Source organism: Coregonus clupeaformis, chromosome 19 (assembly GCF_020615455.1).
Source record: "Coregonus clupeaformis isolate EN_2021a chromosome 19, ASM2061545v1, whole genome shotgun sequence".
Taxonomy (NCBI): Eukaryota; Metazoa; Chordata; class Actinopteri; order Salmoniformes; family Salmonidae; genus Coregonus; species Coregonus clupeaformis.
Window position 1 is genome coordinate 55,396,192 of NC_059210.1, and position 22,433 is coordinate 55,418,624.

Consider the following 22,433-nt stretch of genomic DNA (forward strand, 5'->3'; position numbering starts at 1 on the left):
TGTTTTTCCCCTCTGACTTATCAAACAATGGATGCATTTAATGGGATCCTGATCTTGTATAACACTCACACTCCTCAAGGCTGATTTTGTCAGAGGCTTCTATTATAATCTCTCTAATCATACGTGTCAAAGAGTGGAGGAACTATTCATCCCTGACAATGGGGATTTAACGGTGGCCACAGTGGTTATGTGCTGGCTACAATGAGCTACACCACAATAACCTTCTCTGTTTGTCCTGGCTGACTGGCTGACTGGCGGGGTGACTCTTCTCTACTCCACTGACTGTATAGCCTGGTGGTCCCAGATATATATTTTTTCCGTCTTGCCAGCTCCTATGCATTGTCACGCCATTGTCAAGATTCAGATTCAGAGATTCAGAGTGTTTAATAGTCACGTGTGCAGGTGTGATTGCAGGATACAGTGAAAATATTAGGCTCCGGTCTCCAACATGCAGGACTAGTGAAATAAAATAATGAAAATGGTCATAAAAACACAACAATAGAAATAGAAATAGCACCATATAAACACATCATAACAACTGTAGCAGTGATGAATAAATACATGTCCATTGGGATGGAGGCAGAGTAAAGACTGTTGAGGGGGTGGGGTTGGGGGGAATGACCATAAGGGGAGCAGCAGGTAAGGTAAGTGACCGTTGAGGGGGTGTGGGGGGAAATGTCCATAGGGGGAAACTATTGGCCAGTTACCCAATGTTGTGTTCGGCTGCACGTATCACCCTCTGAAGCACCTTGCGGTCCGCAACGGTGGAGTTGCCGTACCAAGCTGTGATTCAGCCTGACAGTATGCTCTCGATGGTGCACCTGTAGAACACTGTGAGAGCCCTCTGGGACAGGCTGAATATCTTTGCTGTCGTGCCTTCTTCACCACGGTGTCCATGTGGTTAGACCGTTTCAGCTTCCCTGAGAGGTGTATGTCGAGGAATTTGAAGTTATTGACCGTCTCCACGGCAGCCCCGTTGATGAGGATGGGAGCGTGTCCAGCCTGGTTCTTCCTGAAGTCCACAATCAGCTCCTTTGTTTTGCTAACACTGAAGGAGAGGTTTTTTACCTGGTACCACGCCATCATAGTGCCTACCTTCTCCCTGTAGGCTGTCTCGTCGTTGTTGGTAATCAGGCCTACTACTGTTGTGTCGTCAGTGAACTTGATGATGAGTTGGAACTACTGTGTGAGGCCACGCAGTTGTGGGTATACAGGGAATACAGGAGGGGACTGAGGACGCACCCTTGTGGGGCCCCCCGTGTTGAGAATCAGTGTCGAGGAGGTAATGTTGCCTACCTTCACCACCTGGGGGCGGCCTGTCAGGAAGTCTCCCGAGTGGCGCAGCTGCATCGCAGCGCCAGCTGTGCCACTAGAGATCCTGGTTCGAATCCAGGCTCTGTCGTAGCCGGCCGCGACCGGGAGACCCATGGGGCGGCGCACAATTGGCCCAGCTTCGTCTAGGGTAGGGGAGGGAATGGCCGGCAGGGGATGTAGCTCAGTTGGTAGAGCATGGCATTTGCAACGCCAGGGTTGTGGTTTCGATTCCCATGGGGGGTATGAATAAAATAATAATGTATGCACTCACTAACTGTAAGTCGCTCTGGATAAGAGCGTCTGCTAAATGACTAAAATGTAAATGTAAGTCCAGGACCCAGTTGCATAGGGAGGAGTTTGGAGTTCAGTGTGAATTCTGATTGGTCGGACCAACGCTGTACAGACCTGACCACTGGAACTTCCCTCTTGAGTTTTTGTTTGTAGGCAGAGAGAAGCAAGATGGAGTCATGGTCGGATTTGCCAAAAGGAGGACGGGAGAGGGCCTTACACCTGTGTCGAAAAGGCGTGTAGCAGTGGTCAAGAGTAGAATTTCTGCAAGTTAGACAGTCGATGTGTTGGTAATAATTTGGGAGCACAGTTCTCAAGTTACTTTTGTTAAAGTCCTCTGCAACAATGAACGCTGCCTCCGGGAATGCGGTATCCAGTTTGTTCAGGGTCCAATGAAGATCTTTGAAAGGCTATTTGGTGTCAGCTTGGGGCGGAATGTACACAGCCATGGCGATAATCCCTGAGAACTCTCTCGGAAGGTAAAAAGGGCAACATTTGATGACCAAGTATTCCAAGTCGGGGGAGCAGAGCCTCACAAGTACCTGTACGTTTCCTCCGTCGCACCATGTGTTGTTGGTCATAAAGCAGAGCCCACCACCTTTGCTCTTGCCAGAGTGCCCGCTTCCTATCCGCTCGAAAAACTGTAAAACCCGCTGGTATATAATCAGATTGGATGTCGGAGGAAAGCCAAATCTCAGAAAAAAAGAGTATGCTGCAGGATCTGATGTCCCTCTGGAAGGAGATCCTCGCTCTGAGTTCGTCAAGTTCGTTCATCAATGATTGAACTTTGGCGAGTAGTATGCTCGGTAAATGAGGACGGGTCGCCCGGTGTCTTAAACTCACTAAGACCCCGCCACGTCTGCCTATCCTTTAGCGTCTTTGCTTCCTACTCTCCGGTAGGACTCCCAAGCAGCTAAGCGCCTTACCGAAGAAGCTAGTCCATTGTTCCGCCTTCTCAGGCAATTTGGGGAGGTCGGGTGGACGGTGAGTACCCAGCGATTCGTATTCCAATAGTTCTACCCGGGTGTATGTAGTAATGCACGAAACAATCTGATTAAGAAAATGTGAGAAACATACTAGAAAACCTGCAATGTTTTAACGGAGCTCGAGGTGAGGCCATCTTAACCAGTTAGACTGCACAAGATGGCACATATCTGAAACCAGGCTACTTATAGGCCTACTAAACTCAATTATCAAAATGGCTGACATTTATTGTAATCGGCTGCCAGCGGGCCATATTACATTTTTTTTGAATAATAATTGGGCTTTAGCTGGGTGGGGCAGAAATGAATGGTAGTGATAACTCAGGAGACATTGTTGTTGATCAAGGTGTCTGTTGACAAAGAGATCTGTTATGATTGTTGTCTGAATATGAATGGGATGCAAACCATCTGTTTCTCAGAGAAGTTATACCTCTGTATGAGTATTTAATAGCGCTGAGACATGATCATGTTTTTGAACGTTTGGCATATTCTTATCCAGACATGTCCCATTAATAGTGTATTTCTCTAAGAAGTGATTTGTAATGCTGACACAAAGGAGTAGGTTTTTCTCTCTATCTAGGCAAATTACCCCTGTGACTGACTTTGAGCTTTTTATTTTAATCTCTTACTGATATTAATAATTTATGTATTCAAATGAGTTTTTTGGGGGGGGGTTTGAGTACTGTTGAAATACAAAAGAATACATTACTACAGTGGATAAGACACCCTCTCTTCCCTGAGTGAAAGAGACTTCATAATTTTAACATCTTCAATCAGATAGATTACTTTTACAGTAGCACTTATGTTCTCTGATGTTCTTATATAATGAGTGGTAGAAAAAGTACCCAATTGTCATACTTGAGTAAAAGTAAAGATACCTTAATAGAAAATGACTCAAGTAAAAGTGAAAGTCACCCAGTAAAATACTACTTGAGTAAAAGTCTAAAAGTATTTGGTTTTAAATATACTTAAGTATCAAAAGTCAATGTAATTGCTAAAATATACTTAAGTATCAAAAGTAAAAGTAAAAGTATAAATTATTGCAAATTCCTTATATTAAGCAAACCAGACGGCACGATTTTCTTGTTTTCTAAATTTACGGATAGCCAGGGGCACACTCCAACACTCAGACATAATTTACAAAGGAAGAATGTGTTTAGTGTGTCCGTCAGATCAGAGGCAGTAGGGATGACCAGGGATGTTCTCTTGATAAGTGTGTGAATTAGACAATTTTCCTGTCCTGCTAAGCATTCAAAATGTAACGAGTACTTTTGGGTGTCAGGGAAAATGTATGGAGTAAAATGTACATTATTTTCTTTAGAAATGTAGTGAAGTAAATAAAAGTTGTCAAAAATATAAATAGTTAAGTAAAGTACAGATACCCCAAAAAACTACTTAAGTAGTACTTTCAAGTATTTTTACTTAAGTACTTTACACCACTGTATATAATAACATAATTTTCATGTTACACTTCCTTAACAGATACAGTATGTATTGTCAGGATTTTACAAACAGAAGCAGACCTCAAAAGCACTCAATAGTACAAAATGAATTCCATTTTTGTTGTTATCAAAAGAGAATAAGATTGCCAACCTCGAGAAATCACTCAAATTGGCACCATGAGGGTATTCTACTATTCTGTTATTGACCTGTTAGCATGCCCATGGGAAGAAACATTAGACAAAGGAGCTGGCGGAAAGGTTGAGTGGACAACACCGGAGCCTCAGTAAGCATTCGCAAAATATGGCTGTGCTCTTTTCAGATATTGAAGCAGGGTGATGACACATACTTGGCAGAGACGACATCATTTTTCCCAACTGCCAGAGCTGTTTTCCTTCATTTCACATGCTTGCATAAATAGAAAAAGATGTTGTATTGTTCTGAGAAAGTTCACGTTCTTCGGTCCTTGCTCTCCCTCGCTACAATTGTCTCTCTGATAGCATACTGCATGATTAAAGTTACATTTATGTAGGCTATTAAAGTGTTTTACCTAGTAGCTAGTCATCTTTCCATTCTTAAAATCTTAAAATGTCCTGTCCTAGAGAATGTGTAGTTGTGTTGATGTGAAACCCTCCATTCATGCTTCTCAACTTTAATTTATTGGAGGAAGGAAGGAAACACACTGGCAAAATTAGCATAGTCATTAATCTGCCAGTTTCTTCTTCAGTCTTTGGAAGACTATCTGTCCTCATATCTGGCTTCTGCTCTCAGAATAATCTGATTCACCATACCATCCCAAATGGCTAATGGTACCGTTAAAAGGAGATGTGGAGTTATATTCCTCTGTCTTTCAATCACATCTCTATTATCTCGTCTCATCTCTGTCTCTTACCGCTCCTGGGCCTTCTCTGCCCCTCTTCCTCCCAGAGAGGAGATGGAAAAGTCAATCAAAATCAAATCAAATGTTATTGGCACATGCGCCAAATACAACAGGTGTAGACCTTACAGTGAAATGCTTACTTACAAGCCCTTAACCAACAATGCAGTAAAAAAAAAGAAAAAAAAGTGTTAAGTAAAAAATAGATAATAATTAAAGAGCAGCAGTAAAATACAATAACAGTAGGGAGGCTATATACAGGGGGTACCGGTACAGAGTCAATGTACGGGGGCACCGTTTAGTCGAGGTAATTGAGGTCATGTGTACATATGGGTAGAGTTAAAGTGACTATGCATAGATAATAAACCGAGTAGCCGCAGCGTAAATGCAAATAGTCCGGGTAGCCATGATTAGCTGTTCAGGAGTCTTATGGCTTGGGGGTAGAAGCTGTTAAGAAGCCTCTTGGACCTAGACTTGGCGCTCCGGTACCGCTTGCCGTGCGGTAGCAGAGAGAACAGTCTATGAGTAGGGTGGCTGGAGTCTTTGACCATTTTTAGGTTCTTCCTCTGACACCGCCTGGTATAGAGGTCCTTGATGGCAGGAAGCTTGGCCCCAGTGATGTACTGGGCCGTACGCACTACCCTCTGTAGTGCCTTGCGGTTGGAGGCCGAGCAGTTACCATACCAGGCGGTGATGCAACCAGTCAGGATGCTCTCGATGGTGCAGCTGTAGAACATTTTGAGGATCTGAGGACCCATGCCAAATCTTTTCAGTCTCCTGAGGGGGAATAGGCTTTGTTGTGCCCTCATCACGACTGTCTTGGTGTGTTTGGACTATGATAGTTTGTTTGTGATGTGGACACCAAGGAACTTAAAGCTATCAACCTGCTCCACGTAGCTGCATCAGTATCTGTCAACAACTAGAGATAATATTTAATATCACAATATTTGATTACTGACAGAGTAAAAACAACCGATTTTGTAGACTTCTTTGCAAAAATACAGTTACAAATACACTGAGTGTACAAAACATTAAATATGACATAGACTGACCAGGTAAAAGCTTTGTTCCCTTATTGGTGTCACTTGTTAAATCCACTTCGATCAGTGTAGATGTAGGGGAGGAGACAGGTTAAAGAAGGATTTTTAAGCCTTGAGACAATTGAGACATGTATTGTGTATGTGTTCCATTCAGAGGTGTAAATGGGCAAGTCAAAATATGTATGTGAATTTGAACGGGGTATGGTAGTAGGTGCCAAGAACTGCTACGCTGCTGGTTCCCGGGGGGGAGGGGTGCAACTCAATATTAGGAAGGTTTTCTTAATGTTTAGTATAGTCAGTGTATAAAGCTGTGATAGCCATGTTTTCTGTTGCTGTCTCTTTAATGTTGAGCCTGTTTGAAGGGAAAGTGATCCTCCTCATTGAGAGAATTTGGAGGTTGTGAGGAGGGTTAGTCACAGCTTTGATATAAGCACCAAACACTTTACTGGGTTTGTTTTTCTTTCTGGGTGAATTAATTGCCTTTGTTTCAATGAAGTCATGCACTACTCTTGTCTCAAAACATTGGGGTTGCGAGCTGCTATCAACACTGCTGCATCATTATAGCAATCACTATGACTACCATCTTGTCTGGAGGATTAAGTTATCTATATACTAGGCCTACATAAAGTTGAGAATGTTTCCCCTTTGAGCTTACATCGTTTATAGTTTATGTTTATCTGACTTGCCTTCCCTGTCTGTATCTCTTGAGCTTTAGATGATGCACCAGACTTTGATAAGGAAACAAATATCTGACCGATTGAGTCACATGATACTCTTCCTAGAGATTGGGTGCAGACATGACTTGGCTGGGACAGAGTTGAATTCTTCAATGGTGGTGGGTGAGGGAGTGGGAGGTAGTGTTTTCGGGTTTCGCTTGTTAGCGGTCACATGATACTGCCGGTCCTCTGGGAGTCGCCAGGCAGGCAGGCGTGTATGGTGTTGGCGGAAGGAATGCACTCCCGGCTGGAAAAGGTTTGCAGTGCACAGAGAGGTCCTGCTACCGCCAGCTTCCCAGAAAGATGGGGCCCAGCCACAGAAACCCAATCTTCCACTCTGCCAGGCAGGCAGGCCCGGCAGGCCCTTTAGCCATAGCTGAATGGGGCTGGAAGCGCTGCGGTGATCAGGACCCGCGCAGCCATGCAGCACAGGATTAATGAATGAATGGCCTTGGGTTGCATTGGACACATCATCATGCAAACGTGTTAATTCCTCTGTAGACATCCACTTGGAACAGTGTTAGGTAAGGAGACATGGGTTAGCTGACCCCTTCTCTTTTTCCCCTCTCTCTCTTTCCACTTTCTTCCATCCTCTCCCCTAGAGTGCCTGTCAACCCCAGTGGTGTAGGTGCTCGAAGAAGGAGGCAATCTGAGAGCTGAACATTTGCATTTTGATTCAGGCATCCATGACTGCTGCAGAGAGACTTGACGGACTGGCATTGGTTTCTGGCCTTCTATTTTGGTGCCAGAGCTGGAGTGGGTTTCAAAGCAATATATACTCTATCTGTCGCCACGGCAATGTGCAATGGAAAAAAGGCACACTTGTCTTCCAAATGGTTTAAAGCTGTAATTGAACCATAATGCAGCTGATGTGAGCTTCTTGTGGTGGAGTGAAGATCTCACTTGACAAATGGGCCAGAGAAAATAAACTGGCATATCTGAGTCATGATCCAAAGAGAGGGGCCTAACCCTGCCAGTGATGAGCTGCCTGGAGCTCCAGAAAAACCCATCAGATCTGGGTTTAAATATTATTCGAAATCTATCAAATACTTTCAGCGTTTACTTTAGCCTGTTTGGAGAGCCAGATGGGCGGGGTTGGCACTTTTGCGACTATTCTATTGGTCCCATTGCACCAGGCAAGCTCAATCAAGCCCAGCTTAAGTATATTACATTATTTAAAATAGTTTTGAACCCAGGTCGGAATCCCAATGATCTGCTCACTGACATGTTAGGCATTTTTATTATATAGAAATATCCCCAGCTGATTATCTTTGCCTCTCCACTTCCATATAGGCCAGGTTAGTTGTATTAATTTCCCCCCAGATCTATCATAAGGAGGGCTATTTCTCCTCGCCCTGTCAGAAGTCGTTTATTTGGTCATTTGTTGTGGGTTGCAATCTCCACTCCCTTTCCCTTTCCAACAAACCCATCTGCTTTCTGGTAAAGCCATTTTAAGGGTCAGGGCAAGATGGTTGCTACTGGCGGCTACACTATTTAATAGGACAATGTCAGGTAAAAGTTATAGGTTTCAGAGCAACACAAAGGTTGAGGTTGTAAGACAAATCATTTTTATGTTTTCAACAAAAACAATGGACCATATATCCATTTCACCTTGATTCATCTGCCGCCTTGGCCTCTTTCTTTGAATTCCTTGTTTGTCTCAGTCTGTTATTGTGTGTTGTGCAGTATGTGCCTGTTTTCTCCCTCTCCTCGCTCCACACCTAATTGCGTGTGCTAATTGGGCCCGCCATGGGGACTGATTACAACCTGGCGCCCTCTGTGTGTTATCACACGTGTCATGTCCCATTCATCACTCTTTTTAATTATGCGTTCTATGTTATAATGCATCTCCTCCTCTCTAAAGAGACTCATTACATTGCCATCACCTCCCCTCCTGCTCCCCCTGCCTCCCCCCGCCTACCCCCTGCCTCCCAGACACACAGGGTCAAGGCCTTGTCTCACTGCCAGAGCCAGACAACACCTCAGAGCTGGGTGACAAAGACCCAGACACTCTCTGCTCCGGTAGGGGGCAAATAGCACACCCTTCCACCCCTCACACAGCTTGGGGCTGATGTACAACCACCAGGGTCAAACACTCAGGCTCAACCCCAGACCCCAGCCATGGGGAGAGGGGACAGTACAGTACCCAGGCCAGGGCTGCCCCGTGGTGGGGTAACTACATGTACAGACATGCACAGACAGCATGGTCTCTCCATGGGTGTTCCATGGCCCCTCAACACTGATTAGGCATGGCCTTAACACTGCTTTCTAGTTTGCTCTCTAGTCCCTCCTGCTTTGTAATCCCTTCCACAAACATTTATTCATCCTCCCTCCCTCCCTTGCCTCCATCCCTCTCTCTCTCTCTCTCTCTCTCTCTCGCTCTCTCTCTCGACCCAGTGTGGTGTGTCTGTGTGAGATACCCGGTAGTCAGCGGTTGGTAAACACAAGGCTAGCTGTGATTGACAGGTCTTTGGTCCCTGGCTCCCCACGCTCCATTATGCCAACATGGCATTCCCCCTCTATCTCTCTTTTGCTTTATATGTTTTCGGTCAAGGGTGTGGTGCATGCACCTCCCCGGCCCCTGGGTCCTCACAGTAAGAGCACTCCTCTCTCTTCTCGCTCTCAGATTGTCTGTTGGTGAAGGCCACATGACCACACTCTCAAAGGAGTTTTACACAAGTTTAAAGCTACAGTACTTGTATACGCCAAAGTATACTACAATGCATAACCTACTACTGATGTTTAGGTCTCCAAACCAGCTAAAAAGGAGACAATACATCCATAGTTTATCAGGAGAAAGGACACACACTGCCTGTGGCATTTGGTCCTGTTGGTATAAATGGATTGAGGCTGAGATGGAGAAGCTGCGATGGTCACTCAGAGGTTTGATCACACATGTACCTCATCTCTCACTGTGATTGGTTGTGTCTCTGTCGAACATGAGCATGTTTCAAGGTCACTTGATTTCTTTCTAAAGCTCCTATCTTTGGGGCATGATAAATGACCACTGCTGAGTTTGAAAGAAACTTAGACATTTCTTTCAGTCCTTGCAGTTCTACTGAATGTCATAGTACGGTGAAGACATACTGTGTCATATTGATTGAATTGACTGAAAAGACCCAAGTACTATGGTGGTGTTGCTCTTGATCAGGTTATCCATAAGCATGAGGATCATTGCACATACATCTTCTAACCCCTCTGTTGTCCTTCTCCCCACAGCCGTGCAATCAAAACCAACCAGGACCTGCTCCCAGAGACCCCGTGGATCAACATCTTCTACGATGACTTCTGGGGCACCCTGCTCACCCACAGCGGCAGCCACAAGTCTTACAGACCCCTGTGTACCCTCTCCTTCCGCCTCAACCATGCCCTGGGCGGCTTGGAGCCCTGGGGCTACCACCTAGTCAACGTGGGCCTCCACGGGGCCGTCACAGCCCTCTTCACCTGGTTGGCCCGCCTGCTGCTAGGAGGGGGCCTGTGGAGCCTCCTGGCTGGGTTATTGTTTGCCTCGCACCCCATTCACACAGAGGCAGTGGCGGGCGTGGTGGGCCGGGCTGACGTGGGCTCTGCTCTGTTCTTCCTGCTGTCGCTGCTGTGCTACGTACGTCACTGCACCCTGCGAGGGGGCCCTGCGGGGCCCTGCAGGCTGGGGGCCTGGCTCCTGGGCAGCCTGGGCTGCGCCACCTGCAGCATGCTGTGGAAGGAGCAGGGGGTGACGGTGCTGGCTGTGTCGGCGCTCTACGACGTCTGTGTTTTCCACCGGCTCAAGTTGCATCAGGTCATCATGCTGGTCTACAAGGTAAACAGTTTGTCCTCGCCCTGCGGTGTTGCTTTTTCCCATGTATCTAATTTCCTCCTCTCTCTCCCCTTGGCAAAAGCCTGGCAAACCACAAAGTGGAAAGCTGATCTGTTCACATGGGTCTTGCTGTGTGGAAGTATTCCTGTTTGTTGTTTTCATTAGGATGTAATTTGAAGAAAAAAAAGATCCATGTATGTACAGCTGTGTGATCCGGAATGAGCTGTTGTTTTGTCATCTGAATGCAAGGAAAATATACAAGTGGGGAAAGAAAACAAAGGGGAAACTATTTATCCTGTTTATTCATGAAATGGAGCGTATACTGTTTGTATATACACATACAAACACACAGAAACACACATCCATGCATGAATGTCAGAGCAGTGACTAGCTCTCAAAAGCCTTCTTATTATCCGTAGGGTTTTCAGCGGTTAGCTTCGCCCACGGTTGGCTGCGCGTGAACTACAATTCCGACGCTGTGTTCTAATGTTTAGAAACGGTTTTCGAAACATATGCTGCTATGCCCCTTATCTTTCATATCAGTGTGAAATAATCTTTCAAATAAAAAAGATACACTTACTGTAGCAGTTTTGCACAGATCCACATGCTGTGTGTGCCTCCAGTTGACGAACTACACTTCCTCCCCTGTTACGCTTACACACAGGTGTTCGGAGCGTGTTAGATAACTAATTATCACAGGTGGTCACCTATCTTCCGTCTGTCTTCCATAAACAAGCGATGTAACATGGAGAAATGGCCGTATGGGAACACTAACCCTAACCCTATAAAGGTGTGTAGTAATTTAACCTTTTGTTTTCTGAAAATTATTTCTCACTGATATTAAAAATACATTCCTTATGTTTTCAAAACCATAATGCAAGCGATGCGTTTTAACGTTCAGAATGAGCGTTTGGGATCTTAACTAAACTCCCCCAGCCAGAAGATACTATCGTCAATAGACACTAAAGCAGTTAGTGTCAATGAATGGGTTATGCAGTGACATGAGTTAGGGAACCATATTATTATGAAAATGGGGTCATGGGAGGGTGCTAGGGAGTTTTGTCAGTTGAATTTGAATTCCCATCGTGCCCACATCATCCTTAACCAGTGTCATTATCATCATCCATCATTGCCTCCCCTTGCAACATGATTTGTTACCAAACCCCAATTAGAAAATGCTTTAGTAATAAGTAAACCATCGAACCAAACCCAGTTTGTTAATGATTTGTTAATTACTAGTCCGTCACCATAATGTAGTGCATGTTATTGAGATCAATGATACTGTAGTGTAACATAATGACGATGAGGAGGTATTTTGTTTACATGCAAGGCATAAGCAGTGGAATTAATTTTCAGTGTGCGTGTGTGTGTATATGTGTGCGTGTGTGCTTGTGTTATAATACAGCAAGAGAAATTGAAACCAAGTAAAACCTTTATACCCAGACAAACCAAAGATACAACAGGAAGGAGGATCTATCCTAGTCTCACACTTTCCTTGTAACTTTTTGAGCACAAAGCAGTCATCAAGTAGCCTTTTTCCTTAACTGTGCCTTGTCACAAGTGCTTACTGTCTGCTGTCTAGTCAATGTGACTTCCACAAGTCTTTGCGCATCAGGCCAAGTTGAAAAAGACGTGCACAAATGTGACAAAAGGGATCCAAGAAGAGTCGATGGCGCTCTAGGATGCTGACACATACATGCGAAGGACAAAGGGTGTTTCTGGGAGAGGGAGAGTTGGCGGAGGTGGGGGCGGGAAAGAGGGAATGACAGAGAGAAAAGAGAGAGCTAGAAAGGAAGAAAATCTAGCTTCTCCATTTTAGTGCTCATTGCAGTGTGAAAAAGTGAGTGAGGCCCCTTGCTGTCTTCGTCTCCATGCTAGCCTCTCTCTCTTGATTTAAGCCTTATCTGAGGCTTGGTGTCCTCTGGAGTATGGCCCATTCATTGACAGAGGCAGACAGGCCTGCTAATAGTGTGTCAGGGATGGCTGGGAGAATGAAGGGCTAGGAGGATTGAAGGAAAGGATACCTCATATCTGACAGCTTCTCAACATTTGGTTGGAAATCCACCGTACAAACACATCTCCCCTGCCAACCCTTCCCTGAGACAATGTTTGCGTGGATGGTCCCGAGCCTATGGATTTTTGTAATGCTTTGTCATGGTTTTGATGAATGGTCTTGGCAGACACCCGTGGGCCGTATGCAATGCATACCCATTTCTAGTGTGCAGCTTTGAGATGTCAGTTGTCAGTTTCACAGACTCACTGCATATCTTTGAACCCCAGCACAGAAGAAACAAGCAGGGAACGTTGAGTGTCGTTAAGGCTGGCAGGTCTCATGCGTTCCTTGTTAATATACGGTCTCTTTCTGTGATCACGACACCAAGTCATCTGAATGAATTTTGTAACCTGATCTCAGATGTCTACTTCATTATTATGATTGGGACCAGTGTGCTGTTAGGCCAATGTTCTCTCTCTCTCTCTCTCTCTCTCTCTCTCTCTGTCTCTCTCTCTCTCACTGCGAGGACTGAGGCAGTCACTTTGACTGATGATAACCAAAGGGTGTCCTAAGGGCATGTATGAGAGAGGTAAGCACCGCCTTACGAACCTATCAGCCTGTGTATATGTAAAGATCTGGAATGGACACAACAGAAATAAATACACTTTTCCACAGTCTGGCCCTGAGATATATCAGGTGATGAAAGTGGAGCCGTTAAGCTTTTGTCGTGTAGAACTTCCCATCGTTAAGTGTGTGAACAATTTGCAAATGTAAAAATGAACAGGCCGTCGGTGGAGGGATACAACGTTTAGGAAGTGAGGCTTCATGTTGTGTAATTGGAGAGAAACAAGGCATTAGACTCAGTCACACACAGTATCTGCGCATGTGCACGGCTTCGCTTCACGCTGTTTCAACGTGGAGGCCATGGGACCAAAACAGTGGAGAAGTTGAGCCTCGCGCTTCAATGCTCTTAGTTGTTGCGGAAATTGACCCACTATGCTGTTTACGTTCTGCATCTACATCATATCGCCGAGTCTACCTTTAAGGTGTTAAAACTCAGTCTGTCACTGTGTTTCACTGTTTAAGTCTAACCATTACGGTGTCCATATTAGGACAGCCCATGCCTCAAAAGTATGAGACTGAGGCTGTCCTAATATGGACACTGTTAACCACTCATTATTTCTGAGACAGACTAAAGAGCCAAGCTCCTATAGATGAGATTATGTGTTACCTTGTCAGTGTTGTTTCACAGTGAAACACATCAAACTACTCAAAGAAGCTTACTTCTAGATTGTAGTGTGATAATATTTGATATACACCTCACATGCCACTCGTAATAAGACTAAGCAATTAGCCCATTAAATGACTTATCTGAATCATAGCATAAATAGCAATTTGCAAGACACTACAGTTGACTTACAGTAATAGGCAATCAAGAAATGTCTGAGAATGGAATTCTAAATACAAGTGTATTTAATTACTTTGTAAAATGAATGGATTCACATGCAAGGCATAAAGCTTAAGTTACAAAGCATTAACAAGCATTACAAGGCGTTATTCTAAGCATGATCAGAGAGGGATAGAGACAAAGCTTTATCCATAGACCAGAGCTCATGGGAGAAAGAAAGAGTATAGGTATCTCACCAGCGCAGGTCAGGAACAAAGAAAGAGAGGGAGACAATGAAGACCTTTTATAACATCTGAGTTGCTTGGATTCAAAATCTGAGTTGTTGACCAATAGTATTACTGTAAAGTTAACCTCCAATCAGGGATCAGACCTACAGACTTGTAAAGACAACAGAACCTCTGCTTCTCAGAGGTGTTACAATGGGAGATGGTAATATAACACAGAGAATGCTTGCATACAGTGTAAAGAGTCACTTCAGGAACTGGGCCACCCTACAGATGACATGTTAACATGGTAGTAGTGTACGTCTTTCTGTATACTCTCAGCGGAAGAAGGTTGACATTTCGAGAACAGTGTTCTAGGATTGTGAAATGGGTTCCTTATGTGATTGTGGCTTTCAGTCAATTATGTTATCGTTTTATATCCACTGCAAAATCTCCCATTGTGTCATTATGGGTTCGTTTTGTGGTTTGAAAAATCTCGACAGTTAAGAGCTAGGGGCTTGAGCGTTATTCTGTGAAAGCAGAGAGTCATTCTGTGAAAGCAGAGAGTCATTCTGTGAAGGCAGTGCAGTAGTATATTATTCAGTCCAACGTTCTTCAGTAAGAGGGGATTTCCACATAACATGTTAATTCGGATAGCCACTCTAGCTTTGCCCTCATGTGGGTGTTAGCAAGCTAGCAAGCACGCTAGGTAGTGCTAGGTATCAACAGCCAATCCAGTAGGGGCTGGAAGTTATAGTGAGCTTCGATTGGTCAATAGCGTTGTGATACAGCAGAGTATTTGCATAACGTTCTAATTTTCCCCAACTTTGGTTCCGCCCTGTGCACGCATAGAAAATGTATGGAGCTCTTTTGTTTCATCGCCCCCAACGTGTTAAGTGGAAATACACTGTAACAGTCTGTATAATTATTACATTTAGAAATGGAAATGAATGCATTCCATGATTATGTGCATAAATTCTACTTCATCTGTCACAATATGCACAATTTGTTTACATTTGTCACTTACGAAGACTCTTATTCTTCAGTGCTTGCCACAAGAAAGATTACAAATATTCCAATCTGTTCAGAGCATGTTACCCATATTTTGCATACTTTCATGTCTGCTGTGGTGTCTTTCTTACTGTGGCAGCTCTTTCTAGTTGTGGTTTCTTCTTGACAGATTCATAGTGCTGGCTATCGAACCCGCCAAAGAAACTACCTACACATTACTATAGCTAGTGGGTGAGGAGGAGCGAGAGACAGAGAGAGAAATTTTTGAAGAAAGAAGGGAAGAGACTTATAAAGAGAGAATGTGCATGGCTCTTTCTCTGTGTATCCCAGTTTTAGCTGGCCCACTCTCCAAGAACACGAACCACTGGCATACACTGTACCAGGCACACGTCCACACAGTAATCACTCGACAATTTGAAAATCCCTGCATATTTCATCAGGTTTTATTGGAGTGTTGTTGTTGTTTCACCACTCCTATTCCATATGTATGAGTCTTGGCCCCTCCGAAGCACTGCTTTATTTGGGCCTAATTTATTAGAGCTTCTATTTACATGCTAATGTACTTTGTCTCTGCCAGCATCGGATGGCTGCTGTCCATGTCTTTTCATACCTCGGACGGCTCGGCACTGATTGGTCAGTTATGAAGCCCTGTCACACACATTCAGGGGAGAAAAGCATGTTGTTGAACTAACGACAGAGAGGTCCATCACCCCAATTCAGCATGTGCAATTTTCTGGGAAATTACATGATTATTTTCAGACCATTTGTGTATGCAATCTACTGATAGCACTGAGAATAAATGAATATAATGATATTTTTCTATGCCTTGTCTCGAAAGAAGGACAGAATTTATATTACCCTCTTTGGAAGAGGGTCACATCAAATGTGTCTCTGCTGTCAACCTGAGACGGCCGCCTTTTGGATTTTTAATTTAGGCATGCTGAAAGAAAGTTACTTGGGCACTGACGTCAATTCAACGTCTATTCCATGTTGGTTCAACGTCATTTCGTTGAAATGACGTTGAAACAACATTGATTCAACCAGTGTTTACCCTGTGGATTATATTTCAAATGTCAATGTTTTCAACGATCGTTGGTGCTGGAGGGGGGTCACATCAAATGTGTCTCTGTTGTCAACCTGAGACAGCCACTATTTGGATTTGTGTTGAAAGATAGGCGTTCTGACAGAAAGTTGCTTATATTTCAAATGTCATTGGTTTCAATGATTGTTGGTGTATTAAAGGCATGTGGATTTTCATAAGTAAGCATTTAGATAGATAGATATGCTGAAACGCCAGTCTGACTGACGATAAACATGTGATTAATTAATTTGCTCACTTTTGTGTTCCATTTTCTTGTGTGTATTATGTGCTTGTTGGAATGGTAGATTTAATCTCATCAGCATGAAATATCATCAGCGTCAAATATGCTGATGTTCAGTATTTCCCGTTCCTTACATAGTCAAGCAACGAAGAGGTGTGCGTGTGTGAGAGGTGATTAGGCGTGTGTGTGCGTCCAAGAAAGAAAGAGAGGATGAGAGTAAGTGAATGAGCACATGTTGGGTTAACAGAGCGAGAGAGGCTGGAGGCTCTTGGCAGCCACTCCTCCCTAGTTCTCTGGGGTGAGTTTTATTTAGAGACCTGGTAGAACTCTTGGATGCTCTCGGTTGCTGTTCACTTTATAAAAAATCCCAAACACACTGTGCTCCTCCAGCCAATCACAGTCACCCGTCACTAAGCTCGAAGAGCTGTTTTTAATTACCATGCAGATGTAGACGTTTTGTACATCTAGTATGCTGATGCTGTGATATTAACGTCTTTATGACTAACAAACAAACCATGGTATATCCTGCTGCAAACATTAGTACTATCCCGTTTCTTCTAGCTAGCTATAGCTACATTGAATGGGAGTCGGGCCTAATGTTTACAGTAGGGATATCACATTCTGCACTATTTCCAACAGGTCAGGATTAGACTCTTTTTTTAATACTAGACTACAGCCAAGACATGTAGTCAATAGGGATGGAAATCATTGTGTTTATTCAAGTCCCCCTTCACTACGTGGATATTCATAATATAGCCTTTGTAAGTGTTGTAGCATTTATGGAAGGATAGCATGCTAGCCTGTATTATGCCAACCAAATACTTTATTAGCATCCAAATATAACATGGCTGGCAGCGCTTACGTTTGTGGTCTAACCGATTTATCTTTATGTGGAAAAATGTGTTTTATGAGCTAATTTTGTGCGAGGAACTGGTTAATAGGCTCATTTTCAATAACAGATACTGAAGTAAGATACAATTAGTACACCTAGCTTGGCCAACGTTAGCATTGCTTTTCAGTATGAGCTCAGAATGTTTCTTCATTAGCAATATGCAGTAAAATGTCTTTCCTGAGGACTTGGCGTTTGCAATGTTTTTCCACCACGCAAATTGCTTTGTTGGTTGGCTATTAAAGTAAATGTTTGGACAACTGTGTGACAAAGAGTTTTGTCTACTCGGGAGCATTAAAAATGAGAAAAGAAAGGATATAATAATGTTTACCCCATGCTTTTGGGTAAACATTTTATAATGACTGTAATTAAAATAGTTCCCTTTTGATGTGCGGTTAAAATGTTGTTTAAAGGGACTGGGAGTGAAGGCCCATTTGTTCCTCTGTTTGTGACTGTGGACAGTTGTGCCCACATAATAGTACATTCTGCCATAATATCTCAAACAGAGCACCTCTTGCGTCATGTGTACTTTTTATGTTGGGAAAAAGACAGTGGTGGTCGGTGATGTTGCTTAAACTCATATATGGTCTTATGTTTCTAAGGGGTTGTCAGTCACTCTTTATCATACCATGCCTCCCATACTCTGTGAATACACAATGCTGAAACACGATACATTACAACTGTCAGCTGGATATAGAGGACTTCTCCTGGAGTGATGACATGACACCTCATGTGACTAACATTAAGGTTAGGTCATCCTCACCGTCACCCCCAAACTAGTCCTACCCCCACCCCTACCCAAAGAGTTTTACTACTGTTCAAGTTCATATGGCTGCAGAGAAACCTGAGAGCAATGTGCAGAGATAATTTATCCCTCGTCAACATTTAAAAATCAACCATTACACACCTACAGTGAGGGAAAAAAGTATTTGATCCCCTGCTGATTTCGTACGGACAAAGAAATTATCCGTCTATAATTTTAATGGTAGGTTTATTTGAACAGTGAGAGACAGAATAACAACAAAAAAATCCAGAAAAACGCATGTCAAAAATGTTATAAATTGATTAGCATTTTAATGAGGGAAATAAGTATTTGACCCCTCTGCAAAACATGACTTAGTACTTGGTGGCAAAACCCTTGTTGGCAATCACAGAGGTCAGACGTTTCTTGTAGTTGGCAACCAGGTTTGCACACATCTCAGGAGGGATTTTGTCCCACTCCTCTTTGCAGATCTTCTCCAAGTCATTAAGGTTTCGAGGCTGATGTTTGGCAACTCGAACCTTCAGCTCTCTCCACAGATTTTCTATGGGTTTAAGGTCTGGAGACTGGCTAGGCCACTCCAGGACCTTAATGTGCTTATTCTTGAGGCACTCCTTTGTTGCCTTGACCGTGTGTTTTGGGTCATTGTCATGCTGGAATACCCATCCACGATCCATTTTCAATGCCCTGGCTGAGGGAAGGAGGTTCTCACCCAAGATTTGACGGTACATGGTCCCGTCCATCGTCCCTTTGATGTGGTGAAGTTATCCTGTCCCCTTAGCAGAAAAACACCCCCAAAGCATAATGTTTCCACCTCCATGTTTGACGGTGGGGATGGTGTTCTTGGGGTCATAGGCATCATTCCTCCTCCTCCAAACACGGCGAGTTGAGTTGATGCCAAAGAGCTCCATTTTGGTCTCATCTGACCACAACACTTTCACCCACTTCTCCTCTGAATCATTCAGATGTTCATTGGCAAACTTCAGACGGGCATGTATATGTGCTTTCTTGAGCAGGGGGACCTTGCGGGCGCTGCAGGATTTCAGTCCTTCATGGCGTAGTGTGTTACCAATTGTTTTCTTGGTGACTATGGTCCCAGCTGCCTTGAGACCATTGACAAGATCCTCCCGTGTAGTTCTGGGCTGATTCCTCACCGTTCTCATGATCATTGCAACTCCAGATCTACACGGGAGATCTTGCATGGAGCCCCAGGCCGAGGGAGATTGACAGTTATTTTGTGTTTCTTCCATTTGCGAATAATCGCACCAACTGTTGTCACCTTCTCACCAAGCTGCTTGGCGATGGTCTTGTAGGCCATTCCAGCCTTGTGTAGGTCTACAATCATGTCCCTGACATCCTTGGAGAGCTCTTTGGTCTTGACCATGGTGGAGAGTTTGGAATCTGATTGATTGATTGCTTCTGTGGACAGGTGTCTTTTATACAGGTAACAAACTGAGATTAGGAGCACTCCCTTTAAGAGTGTGCTCCTAATCTCAGCTCGTTATCTGAATAAAAGACACCTGGGAGCCAGAAATCTTTCTGATTGAGAGGGGGTCAAATACTTATTTCCCTCATTAAAATCCAAATCAATTTATACAATTTTTGACATGCGTTTTTCTGGATTTTTTGGTTGTTATTCTGTCTCTCACTGTTCAAATAAACCTACCCTTAAAATTATAGACTGATCATTTCTTTGTCAGTGGGCAAACGTACAAAATCAGCAGGGGATCAAATACTTTTTTCCCTCACTGTATTTCCCTAAACAAGATTAGATTGAGTGTCAAGCTAACATATTCTTCACATCTCACACCAGCCCCACCTCACCTTACATATGATGCACCCATAGATATAGAACCCTGATATATTGTCGATGGATGTACTCTCCTCAGACTGCTGCAGTTAAGGACATAGTTTCTTTGTTCAGTAATGTGTCTGGCAGTGGACTGAGCATGCCCAGTGTAACCAGGCTGGCTCAGGTGTTGTGGAGCTGCCGAGGCCTCTCTGTCTGAGAAGAGGGAGGCAGACCTCAGGTGTTGCTCTGTCTGACACTATCTGTGTGTTTTAGGCTTGGGCGGTGTACATTTTACATTACATTTTAGTCCTTTAGCAGACGCTCTTATCCAGAGCAACTTACAGTTAGTGAGTGCATACATTTTCATACTGGCCCCCCTTGGGAATCGAACCCACAACCCTGGCGTTGCAAGCGCCATGCTCTACCAACTGAGCTATACCGTATATACCGTGTACCAAGGTATTTGGAAATAGCCACAGGATTAAATTATCATTGTAGTTGCGCACACATTAATGTCAGACATGCACCTACCCCAATGCTCTGTTGCTGATGACTGGGATGAATGTTTTTCAATACATTTTAATATTTGTAGCTATTTTTTAAGTAAATACCTGCAGTCAACTTGTGCAATGCGTGAGGAGATAAAGCAGATTGTCACATTATTTTACATTATGAAGCTTACTTAGTTCCTCAGCACAGTTGAGCCAGTTTGTGTTTTTTAAATAGCACAACAGAAGTCCAGCTGTGTATTGACAGGAGTGGCGTTCTACAGTGTATTGAAAGTCAACAGTGTTTTTTTGCTTCAATATAGTGATCATCGATGTGCAACTATAGTTTTCCTTCACAGAAAATACATTAGTGCAACACATTTGGCATAAAATAGCTACATTTTCATCAGATGACAACAGAAGTGTAACACGATTTGGCTGGCAGCCACACAAATGAGCTTACAATGAAAAAGCAAAAACGATGCATGGCCATCATATTTCTAATGTTTAGGCCTATCATAGACATAATGTAGCCAACTACATATCTTAAAGTTAATCTTGCATTTTACTGGAGAAAAATAGGCTGGCAACCCCGAGAAAACTAGCCTACTGGAGAAAAGTAGCTACACATCAGTCAGAGTGCTGTCTACTGATAGAATGCATTTATATTTTTTTCCTTCGTGAGAAACGCAGAATTATACATTAACACAACCCATAGTTTAACTTGCTATCTAAGTGAGTGGCTGAATTAATAAGGTGACGGTGCATCATATGGTGTTAGCTTCATGCTGTGTTTGAGAAGGAAAAGCCCTTTGGATGAGTAATCTGTACAGCTGCCACTGCTATCTTGATTTCCTTGCATTTTTTCTCCTCTCCTTTCTCGGAAGTCTTCTCCTCCTCCCTCTTCTCTGAGCAGAGCAGGCAGGCCCGTTGCCCTAGCGACTCCAGACTCCACACAGACACAGCTTGTAGAAATGCTGCTGGAGAGCCAGTACTGCATGCATCAAAACTTTGTTCATTTGCACGTCTCTCGTTCACATTCACTTGTAAATGTTGAAACTCACCAAAAATGACATTCGGTAGCTCCTACCTATATATGTATAACTTTATGAGCTGGATTACCTGTCTTTGTAATTTGTTTAGTTTCTGGATACCGCCCAACCCTAGTGTGTGTATCCCCTCTCTGGGGGAGGTGAGAACCAGAGGCGCCCAGGTGTGTGTGAGTTGTTGTCGCTGTATGTAGAGGTGACATGTCCTTGGCATTTCATTTTCTACTGTGAGACCCTTCAGGGTCTTATATCTCGCGCTCCACAGATGGCTTATGCATGCTCTAATGGCTGCTGTCACTGTATAATGGAGTGAGCATGGTGGAGGTAGCCAGTATCCCCTGCCCTCACCCACCTGCCTCCCACCTGGGGATGGCTACACTCCACTGGACCTCGCCTGGGCAAGCAGACCTATAGGCAGAATGTTCAGGTAAAATGCATCTGTCTTTGGAGAGAGCTACTGTTCTGGGTATTTAAAAATGAAGCAGATATATTCCACGTAAGAGTAGACAAAGTGTATTCTATTTAGGTTTGTCACATGGTCAACAATAAGGCTTTGTTCTCAGTGTTTTTTCTCATTCTACAGATGCTAATATCAAGTAACAGTATAATAATGTGTAGAAATTCCATCTGATGCTGAATGAACAGGTCTTTCATTGCATACAGAGTCTCTCCCGTGCCGTCCTCCCCAGCTCCAGAAAAGGTGGCTACAGTAGAGGGCTTCTGCTGATAGAAAGTGACTGGATTAGGAAGCTCTTGATCTCTCTCTCTGGCCTACCATAGGAGGAGCTGACACGCATCGTGTCGGAGACAGCCAAAGCTCTGACCCTGGTTCTCCCCGTGGCGAGAGAGAGAAACCGAGAGAGTGTGAGAGCGAGAAATAGAGAGAGTGAGAGAGAGAGAAACAGAGAGAGTGAGAGATAGAGAAACAGAGAGAGTGAGAGATAGAGAAACAGAGAGAGTGAGAGATAGAGAAACAGAGTACACCCACTAAGCAGCAGAAAGGAACATTACAGCTCTTCGAAAACAAAGACCAATCCTTTCGCTAGCTGCTCCAAATATCTTAC

The 22,433-nt window shown here is 43.8% G+C and overlaps 1 protein-coding gene across 1 annotated transcript in view; it reads left to right on the top strand.

Annotated features, from left to right (window-relative positions):
- LOC121532289 (protein O-mannosyl-transferase TMTC2) overlaps positions 1-22,433 on the top strand; it is a 162,517-nt gene that overhangs the window by 61,963 nt on the left and 78,121 nt on the right. Inside the window, exon 2 of the mRNA XM_041838144.2 lies at positions 9,878-10,457. Coding sequence (XP_041694078.1) covers positions 9,878-10,457 — 580 coding nt within the window. The remainder of the gene's footprint in view (positions 1-9,877; positions 10,458-22,433) is intronic.